The 12852-nt window shown below is 39.8% G+C and overlaps 1 protein-coding gene across 1 annotated transcript in view; it reads left to right on the top strand.

Annotated features, from left to right (window-relative positions):
* Positions 1 to 10268, top strand: part of LOC139578624 (transforming growth factor beta receptor type 3-like) — a 142840-nt gene extending 132572 nt beyond the window's left edge. The window contains exon 17 of the mRNA XM_071406471.1: positions 2986 to 10268. Within this exon, the coding sequence (XP_071262572.1) occupies positions 2986 to 3107 (122 nt within the window). The 3' untranslated portion in view covers positions 3108 to 10268. The remainder of the gene's footprint in view (positions 1 to 2985) is intronic.
* The last annotated feature ends 2584 nt before the right edge of the window (positions 10269 to 12852 follow it).

Below are 12852 nucleotides of genomic sequence, written 5' to 3'. Positions count from 1 at the left end.
AGTCATGGTGGTTTTATCAGTTTATTGCCACTGGGGCCCGCCGGTGTAACTGCTAGACTGCTTGCTGCTGACTGTACACTGCACTGCATGATTGTAGCGGGTTTACTAACGCGTTAGTTATAGTAACTACAGTATGTAACAACGATGTAGACTGTGTAGCCGTTAGCGGTCATGATATGAAGGTTTGGCATGGAACATTTTTTTCCCGCTGGTCACAGACAGCTGATGTGTTGTGCTCTGGTCCACAAATGAAAGGAAAAGGTGAGAGGAGGAGAGCACATAGATAGATATGAGAAGGAATTATATATACAACGAGCTGTTTGTATGTGGCTGCTATGAAAGTGAACTGTGTTTGCGTGTGATTAGGAGTGTATTCATTGCTCCGATTCTGTTGAAAAACGCTTCTTAAATGGAAGCAAACAGAATGAAACGGGGATAAACATACCTCAATTTGTCCAATAAGCTCTTCTTTGCAACTGTTGGACTAATGATTACACCTTAAGTCTGCTAGATGCAGGCAAGAGTGAGCAAGGTGGTATTGAAAGTGTCACTCTCTGTCACCTTGATTACTAAAAATTCTCTCAACCTGTGCACCTACGTTGTACATTTTCATTCATTTGGCTAGGTTGTAGCAACCTCATTTTGGGTACAAGGAAAATTCCAGTATCATGTAGTAGCCTAAACCTATCAATGTTACATTGAGCTGGGGGAATGGAAATGAATGACAGTCATCCAATTTGCTGTAATAGAAATAAGGCCATGTTCATCAAAAAAATAATCATCCTCCCTCATCTGAAATGACACCGATTGCCACTGACACACACACACATACACACACGCAAAACATAAATTACAGTAATACCCAAACACAGGACCACTTCAGAAACCAACAAAGATCAATATGGTAGCTTTAGTTTGTATCCCAAATGACACACTATTCACTTTATAGCAGTGGTCACCAACCGGTCAATTGCTATCGAATGGTCGATCTCCAAGCCATTCCTAGTCAATCACCAAACATTTCTGTAAAAAAAAAATGGTTAATGTAAAAAAAAAAAAAACGATAAAGCCTAGAGTTCCATTTTTAAAATTTGTTTCACACTGTTGGCGGTAGGTGCTCTTGATTCAGCAGCCCTAGCGCCGGAAAGGCGAAGTGTTCCCATCATGTGTCTGAAAGTAGAACTCCGCCTACCCGACAGCCCCAGAGAGCAAATCAAGTGCTCTTATAGGACTACCACTGGCCAATCAGATTGCTCAGATCACCGTGTCTGCACAGTTTCCTCAAGCCATAGACTGAAAAAAGAAGCCTCGAATGCACAGCAAAGTTGATACCTTTTAAAACCATGACTAGAGAGAGACTCAACGAATACAGCAAAGAGCTGCTGTTTTTATGATTAAGTTCCAGTTTTAAGTTATTATTCAGCATTGTCAACACTTTGTTCAACACTTTTTTTATAAGCCATAAAATGTGCATTCTGCCTACTTCCACTCACGCTACAACCAGCACTGCAGCTGCATTGAATGAGTATAGCAAAGTCTTCCAATGAGCTTGTTGTTATTGTTAGCGGCTTGTGACTTTTTAAATATCGAAGAATATTTAACTTTCTCTGGTCATAGGAGTTATGCAGTACGACTTGAGTTTTGGCATCAGCTGGAAGACTGTCCCCTTTTCTCAGCGGAGGGAGAGCGGATGGACGGTGAGTTGGGTGAGAGGCAGCCTCACAGCTGCTCCCCCTTCTCTCAGACTGACCATCAGATGCAGGCCATCAGTCCAGTAAACACATTTTAAGCAAATTATTATGCTCACTCAGCAGTGCCTCACAAGTAACACAACAAATGATCTATTACCAGTGTGATCATATACCTACATTTTTGTTACATTTTATTTCAAATTGGTCTGAGAAGAACAACATTGGCTGGGCAATTCAAGCATAGCTAATATGCAGTGATAATGTATTGGGCCTATAGCTTAGTGCACAAACCTCATTGCTACAGAACTGTTGGTTAATTGGTTAATGTTTCATAGGCTTATATTTTATAAGTCATGTTTAAGACAGATCTGAGTGGTAGATCTCGGCTTGCTTTTTGACTCAAAGTGATCTTGACTCAGAAAAGGTTGGTGGCTACTGCTTTATAGTGTACCACTTTTCACCAGGACTAATCCTGTATGGTCCTCACTAAGCTATGCAGGAAGGAAGACAGCTCAGCTTGCAAACAAACAACGGACGGAGTGCATTTTAATACCAGAAGCACAGTGTGCCAGATATGTAAAACAAACACAGGGCTTTTTTCAGATGCCTTCAGTTTCCAGTTAGACAAGCTTTTCAAACAAATGGAAGCATTTTTATTTGCCTCCTAACTTTCTGTCTCCAGCTCTGTAAGCCCAGGAATCTACAAGCGGGAATGCTCATTTAAACACAGAACAATAATCAAGTCAGTGGTTTGAGATCCAGGCAGAAGGCCTCTGTCTCATGTTTATTCTGCTACATCTGCTAAAGCTATGCTAATTGCTTGCAGATAAGAGGGGAGAGCTGGACTGAGAAACCTCAATTCAGTTCTTTCCATTTGAGACACTCCGCTTTGATTGGCTGAGTCGTTGTGTGTTAGGCGACTGTTGCTTTCACTTAACAACAAATCCCAGTGAAGTGATGGTCACCACATGGGACAACCAGTATCACTGGGAGAACTAAGGAGATTCATTTAAACATCAGTCTTACCAGATTGAGCCTGTGGCCTATAGATAACAAGACATCTTGAATAAATGGCACAGAAGAACATAGCTGAAATTTGTATAAATGTCATGTATTGCATCAACCCTTATCTCTCTCTCTCTTTCCCTCTCTCCCCCTTCCCTCCCTCACGCAATCTTCTCTCACTCTTCTCTGTTTTTTTACTTCTCTCCCTCTCTCTCTATTTTTTTTGCTCTTCCTCCCCTTTCTCCCACACCCCTCTCTCTCTTCCCAACCCTTCCCCCTCCATATCCAGGTGATACAGCTGGCCGACAGCAGGCCCAGAAGCCCCAGCCCCCAGCCTCAGAGAACAGCAGTGCGGCCCACAGTATTGGCAGCACACAAAGCACGCCCTGTTCCAGCAGCAGCACAGCGTAGCCTTGGGGCCAGTCCGGGGCCAGCGGAGAAGGAGAGCCCCCCCACCCCTCTGCAGGGCCACAGGAAGGGCCACACGGGTCACAGGGAACTGGGTTTGCTAACATTTGTTTCCCCGCTCGATGAAAGGAATTCTTTTGGGATGCTTTGTGAAAACAAAGAAGAAGAATGTATTAGAAAAGAAGACAAAAAAACAACAAAAGGATTTTGTAAGAAAGAAAAAAAAATACCTGATGTTGCTGGTAAAATTCGATGTGTACCATTTTATTTCAACACAAGTCGTTAAGGTTTTGTGACAGAGCTACTGTACTGGAAGGACTGGTCTGAAGGGGAAATAGTACTAATACCACAGAAAGGCAACAAGGCCTCACATCTCTAGAGCAATAGAACTCTAGCTACAGACAAGAAACAACTGTTAGTGAAATACCAGACTTTTTTTCTTATCCAAATGCTGCTTTTTCTGCAACCACAACAGAGAATTTTGTTTTGACCTTAAATGTCTAGTTTAAGCTGTAAACAAGCTAGTGTACACCAATAGCACTGGAGACAGTAAAGCTGCCTGTCTGCACACACCATCTGTGGGTGTTAGCAAGATTAGTGAGAGGAACAACATGGCCGTCAACCAGAGTGCCTGTTAACCCCTATCAATATGCTATATAAATAAGAGATGCTACCTCCTATCCACATGCTATAGGAGATAGTCAAATCAACTAGTTGAATCAGAGAGCAATAGTGTGAGAAGGAGCCTCTCAGCAGTCTCTTTTCCCCTCAAAGCCAGATAGAGTAAAGCATCCTGCCATGTGCTATTAATCACTTGGAATCTGAAAGGACTTAATAACCAAGCAAGATATATACATAGATAGATACCAAGAAATGTGAAAGACAAAAGTAATGTGAAAGATATCTTGATGAACCCTGTTTGCAAGCCAGCTGGTCATGACAATCGGTCAGGACTTTGGCAACGCATCCGTCTAAACATACTGTTACAACATTAATGACAAAGTATCAGCGGTGTGCATTTGGTCATATTGAGTGATGATTGCTTTGCAGTCCTTAGTCTCAAGTTTGATTGGTGTTACACAGCTTGGCTTTCGGCAGTATGGGTTCCTCTTATACTATATAAAAACAGCCATTGTAAAGCTATATATATATTTTTGCAACTATTGTAAATAATCTAAAATGTTATAAGGAGACAGTCCAAATATAATGTGCAAGGTTGTGTGCATTAGAAGCCTTATGCATATTATGTTTTTAAGTAAGACATGGTAAAGTGGCTATGTTTGGCCAGTATTCCCATATATACTATAATGTTTTATGTTTGTATCCACTGTGAGGTAACTAAAATGCTACATGCTGCAGTGTTGGATCATAAATATATACAGTATTGTAATTGGGCATTACATTTGGGGCACAGTAATTGGGCATTACATTTAAACCACAAAAACAACGTGCCATTCTATCTGGGTCCGACACCACTAGACCTTCAGCTGTTTTCATTCTGATTGTACATAATAATGTTGTACACAATTTCATACCAACATTTACATTTTTCAAAGCAAATAATTGAGAACCTGATATAGTTGAGATTGTGGAATGAAAATATAAGCCAAAATTAGTCATTGTCTGGTTTTGCTGTTCTAATGTTCAGTAAATCATACTCAGATTCTCAATTTAAGTTTATTTTCTGTATGTGATAAATACATTGTCAATCTTACTCACCAGGGCATGAAATAGTTCAACGTTGCAATATACTGGCGCCATCTTGTAATCTTAATGGTGTACTTGTTCCGACAAACATTCCACATCCTGATTAATTACGCTCTGGTGTCATGTTCAAAATGTATTGTTTCTCTCTGTGTTTATAGACATATTTATTTTATTTTTATTTTACTTTTATTTAACTAGGCAAGTCAGTTAAGAACAAATTCTTATTTTCAATGACGGCCTAGGAACAGTGGGTTAACTGCCTTCTTCAGGGGCAGAACGACAGATTTTTACCTTGTCAGCTCGGAGATTCGATTTTGCAACCTTTCGGTCACTAGTCCAACGCTCTAACCACTAGGTTACCTGCCGCCCCAGTATGGGCACTTAGATGTACATAATTGTACTACTATGGCTGACCCTGTAAAACAACACATTTCACTACACCTATTCGGTATATGTGACAATACAACATGTTTTTTTTTTTATGTCATGTGCCATGCTAATGTAAAGCCAAAAGAGTCCCACCGTCATAGAATCCATGAATGTTCTCTGGTGTGCCTTTACTTTTAGTATTTGGGGGGTTTGAATAGAAATATCTTTTTTTAGGAGAAAAGCGATGGTTTGTACTAATTTTACTTTGTTTGGGCGTGTAAAAGAAAACCCAATTCATTAAGTAAACGTAATTTGCGTTAGAGCCAACTTTTATGTGTTAAGTGTTTAATCTCAAAGCTTTGAGCCTGTGTTGTATGTAGACATGTGTAGCTGTCGCCACAGAAGAAAACAGAGTATAAATATATTTGTGGATAAAATTATATATATTTGAAAGTATTTACCTAGAGACAATCTATTGTTGACTCTTTGAGTACTGTGAATTTTTTTGTGTTGTGCTCTTTCTATTTTTCATAAATGTACATACAGTGCATTTGGAAAGTATTCAGACCCCTTCCCCTTTTTCACAATATGTTACTTTACAACCTTATTCTAAAATGTATTAAATATATTTTTCCCTTCTCAATCTACACACAATACCCCATTATGACAAAGCGAAAATACGTTTTTAGAATTTTTTGCAAATTTATAAAAAAATATGTATTCAGGCCCTTTGCTATGAGACTCGAAAATTGAGCTCAGGGGCACCCTGTTTCCATTGATCATCCTTCAGATGTTTCTACAACTTGATTGGAGTCCACCAGTGGTAAATTCAATTGATTGGACATGATCTGGAAAGGCACACACCTGTCTATATAAGGTTTTTACCGTGCAATTGACCGTGCATGACCGAGCAAAAAACAAGTCATGAGGTCGAAGGAATTGTGCGTAGAGCTCCGAGACAGGTTTGCGTCGAGGCACAGATCTGGGGAAGGGTACCAAATAATTTCTGCAGCATTGAAGGTCCCCAAGAACAGTGGCCTCCATCATTCTTAAATGGAAGAAGTTTAGAACCACCAGGACTCTTCTTAGAGCTGGCCGACAGGCCAAACTGAGCAATCGGGGGAGAATGGCCTTGGTCAGGGAGGTGACCAAGAACCCGATTGTCACTCTGACAGAGCTCTAGAGTTCCTCTGTGAAGATGGGGGAACCTTCCAGAAGGACAACTATCTCTGCAACACTCCACCAATCAGGCCTTTATGGTAGAGTGGCCAGATGGAAGCCACTCCTCAGTGAAAGGCACATGACAGCCTGCTTGGAATTTGCCAAAAGGCCATAAGAAACAAGATTCTTTGGTCTGATGAAACCAAGATTGAACTCTTTGGCCTGAATGCCAAGCATCACGTCTGGAGGAAAACTGGCACCATCCCTACGGTGATGCATGGTGGTGGCAGCATCATGCTGTGGGGATGTTTTTCAGCGGCAGGAACTATGAAACTAGTCAGGATCGAGGGAAAGATGAACGGAGCAAAGTACAGAGTGATCCTTGTTTAAAATCTGCTCCAGAGCGCTCAGGACCTCAGACAGGCGAATGTTCCCCTTCCAACAGGACAATGACCCTGAGCACACAGCAAAGACAACGCAGGACTGGCTCCGGGACAAGTCTCTGAATGTCCTTGAGGGGCCCGGACTTGAACCCAATCAAACATCTTTGCATAGACCTGAAAATAGCTGTGCAGCGATGCTCCCCATCTAACCTGACAGCTTGAGAGGATCTGCAGAGAAGAATGGGAGAAACTCCCAAATACAGGTGTGCCAATCTTGTAGCGTAATACCCAAGACCCAATGCTGTAATCGCTGCCAAAGGGGCTTCCACTAAATATTGAGTAAAGGGTCTGAATACTTATGTAAATGTGATATTTCTAAAAACCTGTTTTTGCGTTGTCATTATGGGGTATTTTGTGTAGATTGATCAGGATTTTTAAATCCATTTTAGAATAAGGCTGTAACGTAACAAAATGTAGAAAAAGTCAAGGCGTCTGAATACTCTCCTAAGGCACTATATATTACTTTATATATTTCTGTTTCAAAAAATATATATATAAATATTAGCAATTTTCTTCATGTGATGTTTTGATTTTTAGATCATTTCCAAACCCAATAGTTCTCACTCCGTGTTGAATTTGGTTCCATTGACTACCTTAAAAGGATTCTGCTTTTAATTAATTTGTTCTATGTAAACATAGAGACGATTAGATATTGTATAGCATTACAAAAGTAATATATTTGAAACCCACATCTTACATATGAACACAAATGTGACATTATTGATAATATATAAGTAAGCAAGACTAAAGTGCTATATAAACACAATGGAATAGTAGTATAACCTTGTATTTCCATAAATCAAAAGATCAGATTTTCTGTATAGTCTGTTCCTATCACATATTCATCTGTCGTATTACAGGTTTAGTTGTGTTCATACTCTCTGAACTCTGGTCTTAGTCAATGTCTTGTTCTGTGATTGTGCCAGAAAAGTTTTTCCTTTTTTTGTTTTAGCTATAGTGTATGTGAGTTCTCTCTGAAATGTTGCTTTCTCTAGTGGAATGGCAGTCTTCACCATTCATCATTTGCATTGATAACATTCCTGTAGTTCACTGGATTTTCTTACCGACTGCGTGACGGTTACCCATGAACCTGTCTCCTCCTTTTATCTCCTCCCTGTCTAACGGGGTACAGGAGGTTGAGGACCTTCATATTCCCATTATTGTCCAAATACCTATGAAGAGGAATAACCTCCCTGTAGGAAGTTCCATCTGAAATTACACTTTATGAATTTGGATTTCGATTAGACATTGTATTTGTAAGTTAAGATTGCAAATCACTGTTAGTAAATCTTACAGTGATACAGTATTGTGCAAAGTAGCACAGGGGAGGTTTGCTGGTTACAGCCAACCTGTAAGAGGGGCCCCACTTTCATACAGTACATAATAACAAATTGTATTGCTTTAGTTGTTTGAACCCTTTATCAACGTTTATCTACCTCATGTTGTGAGTTTGTGTGTGTGTGCTGAATGTGTATGAATATGTATGTACTTGTGTGAGAGAAAAAGAGAGAGAGTTGTGTTCTACTATTTAATATGTTGTAATAGTTGAAAGGGCCCTGTTTTTCTGTACAATGCCTTCAGAAAGTATTCATACCCCTTAACTTATTCCACATTTTGTTGTGTTACAGCCTGAATTCAAAATGGATTAAATATATTTTTATTCTACACACAATACCACCATATTGACAAAGTGAAAACATGTTTTTAGAAATGTTATCAAATTTATTGAAAATGAAATACAGAAATATTACCTTTGGCAGCGATTACAGCTGTGAGCCTTTATGGGTAAGTCTATAAGAGCTTTCCACACCTGGATGGTGCTAAATTTGCCAATTTTTTATTTTCAACATTCTTCAAGCTCTGTCAAATTGGTTGTTGATCATTGCTAGACAATAATGTTCAGGTCTTGCCATAGTTTTTCAAGTAGATTTAAGTCAAAACTGTAAGTCGGCCACTCAGGAACATTCACTGTCTTCTTGGTAAGCAACTCCAGTGTAGATTTGGCCTTGTGTTTTAGGTTATTGTCCTGCTGAAGGGTGAATTCGTCTCCCAGTGTCTGGTGAAAAACAGACTGAACCAGGTTTTCTTCAAGGATTTTGCCTCTTAGCTATCCTGAAAAACTCCCCAGTCCTTAACGATTACAAGCATACTCGTATTATGATGCAGCCACCAATATGGTTGAACATATGCAGAGTGGTACTCCGTAATGTGTTCTATTGGATATTGCCCCAAACATAACACTTTGTATTCAGGGCAATTTTTAGCAGTGTTACTTTAGTGCCTTGTTGCAAACATGATGCATATTTTGGAATATTTTTATTTTTGATAAGGCTTCCTTATTTTCATTATGTTAGTATTGTGGAGTACCTACAATGTTGTTGATCCATCATTCTTTTTCTCCTATCACAGCCATTATACTCTTAACTGTTTTACATCCACTTTTGACCTCAATGGTGAAATCCCTGAGCGGTTTATGTATCATTGTAGTGACTGGGTGTATTGATACACCATCCAGAGTGTAACTAATAACTTCACCATGCTCAACGGGATATTCAAGTTCTATTTTTTTTCTCCCAATGGGTGCCCTTTGTGAGCCATTGGCAAACTTCCCTGGTCTTTGTGGTTGAATCTGTTTGAAATTCACTTACAGATAGTTGTATGTGTGGGGTACAGACATGGGGTAGTCATTAAAATATCATTTGAAACATTATTGCACACAGAGTGAGTCCATGCTACTTATTATGTGACTTGTTAATCACATTTAACCTCCTAAACTTATTTAGGCTTGCGATAACAAAAGGGTTGAATACTTATTGACTCAAGACATTTCATCTTTTCATTTTTAATGAATTTGTAAAAGATTCTAAAAACATAGATCACTTTGACATTATGGGGTATTGTGTGGAGGCCAATGACCCCAAAAATATATAAGCAATTTAAAATTCAGGCTGTAACACGACAAAATGTGGGAAAAGTAAATGGTGTGCATACTTTCTGAAGACCCTGTATATGTTCAATTCTAAAATCTTTAAAACCTTTCCACAATTTGATAGTCAATGTACTGTAGATGCCCTCTCCCTACCATTGGTCAGTTGGCTGTAGGGCAGCAGGTAGCCTAGCAGTTAGAGCATTGGGATAATAACCGAAAGGTTGCTGGTTTGAAAACTTGAATATGTTGATGTGCCCTTGAGCAAGGCACTTATCGCTAACATTTGCTCCACTCCAGTGGTGCCATACTACTATGGTTGACCGTTTAAAACTGCACCTTTCTGGTGTATGTGACAATAAAATAAAACATTTTGTAGTTTCATAACACAACCAAAGAAGTCCCTTCTCAAATGCTAGTCGAAATACCCTTCTTCTCAAAGCTATTTCTTAATACGATTTTTGTTTTGCAAATCTTTTTGTAAGTAAAATATGCTGTAAATATGCATGATATTTTGTATCCACAATTGTATACCCAATAAATTCTTATAATCCTTCATACCTTGTTCGGTCTGTTTCTTGTCTTCCTCTGATTAAACAATTCTTCTTATGTTTCTATCAAGCGGCCAATTTGTAAAATAACATCAGGCCTATTGAATGTTGATGAGAACGAAGCCATATATGCTTCATTCTGTACCTTACTTAGTCATTATCTCACCCAGAACAGTGTAGATATCCCTATTCCTGTGGGCCTTGTCTTATACTAATGAGTTGTAGTAATGATGTGTTAGGTTTGGCAGCGTGTTTATGATGTCATCAGGCCCCTCTTGGGTGAGGTCATTACATGATGCAGACCATTTGGCCTTCTAGCACAGGGGACAAGGGGGAGACCGCCTAAACGTGTGCACTCGTGTACGACCACACTCAGACAAATGCACGCACGCAAACACACACACTCTCTCTCGATCTCTCTCCCCACAAGCTAATCAGGCCCATCTTCTCCTTTGATTAGGGGTCCTTGGAGTCAGGTATACGCACAGTGGGATGTCATACTGTCAGAGCGAGAGAGAGGCCAAGGGTGAGTTGGATAGGAGATCTGATAATGATGTCATCCCAAACCATGTTTGAGTTGACCAGTCCAGGCCACACTTCTCAAAACTTACTGACCACTGGAGGGCAAAAAGTCCTGCATATGTGGCCCTGCCTGTATGATGTCACTCTGCTGGCCTGAGTGTCAGCCCCTACACCTTCCATTTCCCCATGGCTTTAAAGGCTTTTAGTAAGACACGCTGCTTGCAAAGGAAAAGAAAATCAAACAAAGATTAAATTGCAACTGAATGAAAGTGCTTAGCCCTTTGTCCTTTTTGTGTGATCGACAGTTGGCTTCAAGCATTGTTTTATGTTACCTGTGTGTGAAGGCTCCCAGAACCAGTCCAGGAGTGATTTCTCACTCAGTGGGACAGGCCCCTCTCCAAGTTATGACTAATTTGTTTTGCACACTTCTCCAACCCTTCATTCATACGCCTCCTCAGATCCACAGCCAGATGTTGAGATCACTGATTTTTGATATGATTATTTTCTATAACAGAGAAAATGTGTTCTTCCTTGACAACCATTCAAACAGACCAGACCAGTTTGTACAGTCCAAAGCTAAAGCACTCAGACACAGGACGCATCCCAAATGGCACCATATTCCCTATATACAGTAGTGCACTACTTTTGGCACGTGCACTATATAGGGAATATGGTGCCATTTGGAATGCAAAACAGACTTTCTGTCCATCCAAAGTATTGAATCATATTAAAACCCAGAGAGAGGATTACCATAGAATAGGGACGTAACCATTTATTACTCTTAGTAGGTCAAGACAGTTTTTTGGGGCTTTGTTTGTTTATGTCCTAGTTAGTGAACGTGGCCAAGTAGGTATGGGATTATAATGACGAAAGAACTACGTGAGTTTGTATTTTTTATTTCGTGGTCGCACGTTGCGATTCGTGGTTGCAAATGTGTCATTTAATTTCGCAAGCTTGTATCATGATGTGTAGAATATTTAACAATGTTCGCAAACGTGTAATGGGACATTTAAATACATTCAATAAGATTTGCAAGTATAATTTATTTTCAGAATTATTTCAAGTCCATTTACGTGTATGAATATTCTGTTGTCACGTTACCAAGAGATTTGTAAGCTTGTAAAAAGTTTTGTAAATTTGTAGAAAGACGTTCGCAAGTAAAAATTATTTTCACCCTGGGGGCAGGAGCTATTACTCCTGACCAATCAGTTCCCTCTGCCAAAACCACAGCCGCCTAACTATTGGCTGGATTGTTCCATCAATCAAATAAAATAAAATGACATTTTATTTGTCACATACACATGGTTAGCAGATGTTAATGCGAGTGTAGCGAAATGCTTGTGCTTCTAGTTCCGACAATGCAGTAATAACCAACAAGTAATCTAACCTAACAATTCCACAACTACTACCTTATACACACAAGTGTAAAGGGATAAAGAATATGTACATAAAGATATATGAATGAGTGATGGTACAGAACGGCATAGGCAAGATGCAGTAGATGGTATAGAGTACAGTATATACATATGAGATGAGTAATGTAGGGTATATAAACATAAAGTGGCATAGTTTAAAGTGGCTAGTGATACATGTATTACATAAAGATGGCAAGATGCAGTAGATGATATAGAGTACAGTATATACATATACGATGAGTAATGTAGGGTATGTAAACATTATATTAAGTGGCATTGTTTAAAGTGGCTAGTGATACATTTTAACATAATTTCCATCAATTCCCAATATTAAAGTGGCTGGAGTTGAGTCAGTATGTTGGCAGCGGCCACTAAATGTTCGTGGTGGCTGTTTAACAGTCTGATGGCCTTGAGATAGAAGCTGACCTCGCCTTCTGGATGATAGCGGGGTGAACAGGCAGTGGCTCGGGTGGTTGTTGTCCTTGATGAACTTTATGGCCTTCCTGTGACATCGGGTGGTGTAGGTGTCCTGGAGGGCAGGTAGTTTGCCCCCGATGATGCGTTGTGCAGACCTCACTACCCTCTGGAGAGCCTTACGGTTTTGGGCGGAGCAGTTGCCGTACCAGGCGGTGACACAGCCCGACAGGATGCTCT

This window comes from Salvelinus alpinus, chromosome 6 (assembly GCF_045679555.1).
Source record: "Salvelinus alpinus chromosome 6, SLU_Salpinus.1, whole genome shotgun sequence".
Classification (NCBI taxonomy): domain Eukaryota; kingdom Metazoa; phylum Chordata; class Actinopteri; order Salmoniformes; family Salmonidae; genus Salvelinus; species Salvelinus alpinus.
The sequence above is the reverse complement of the archived record's forward strand: the minus strand, read 5'-3'. Positions and strand labels throughout refer to the sequence as shown.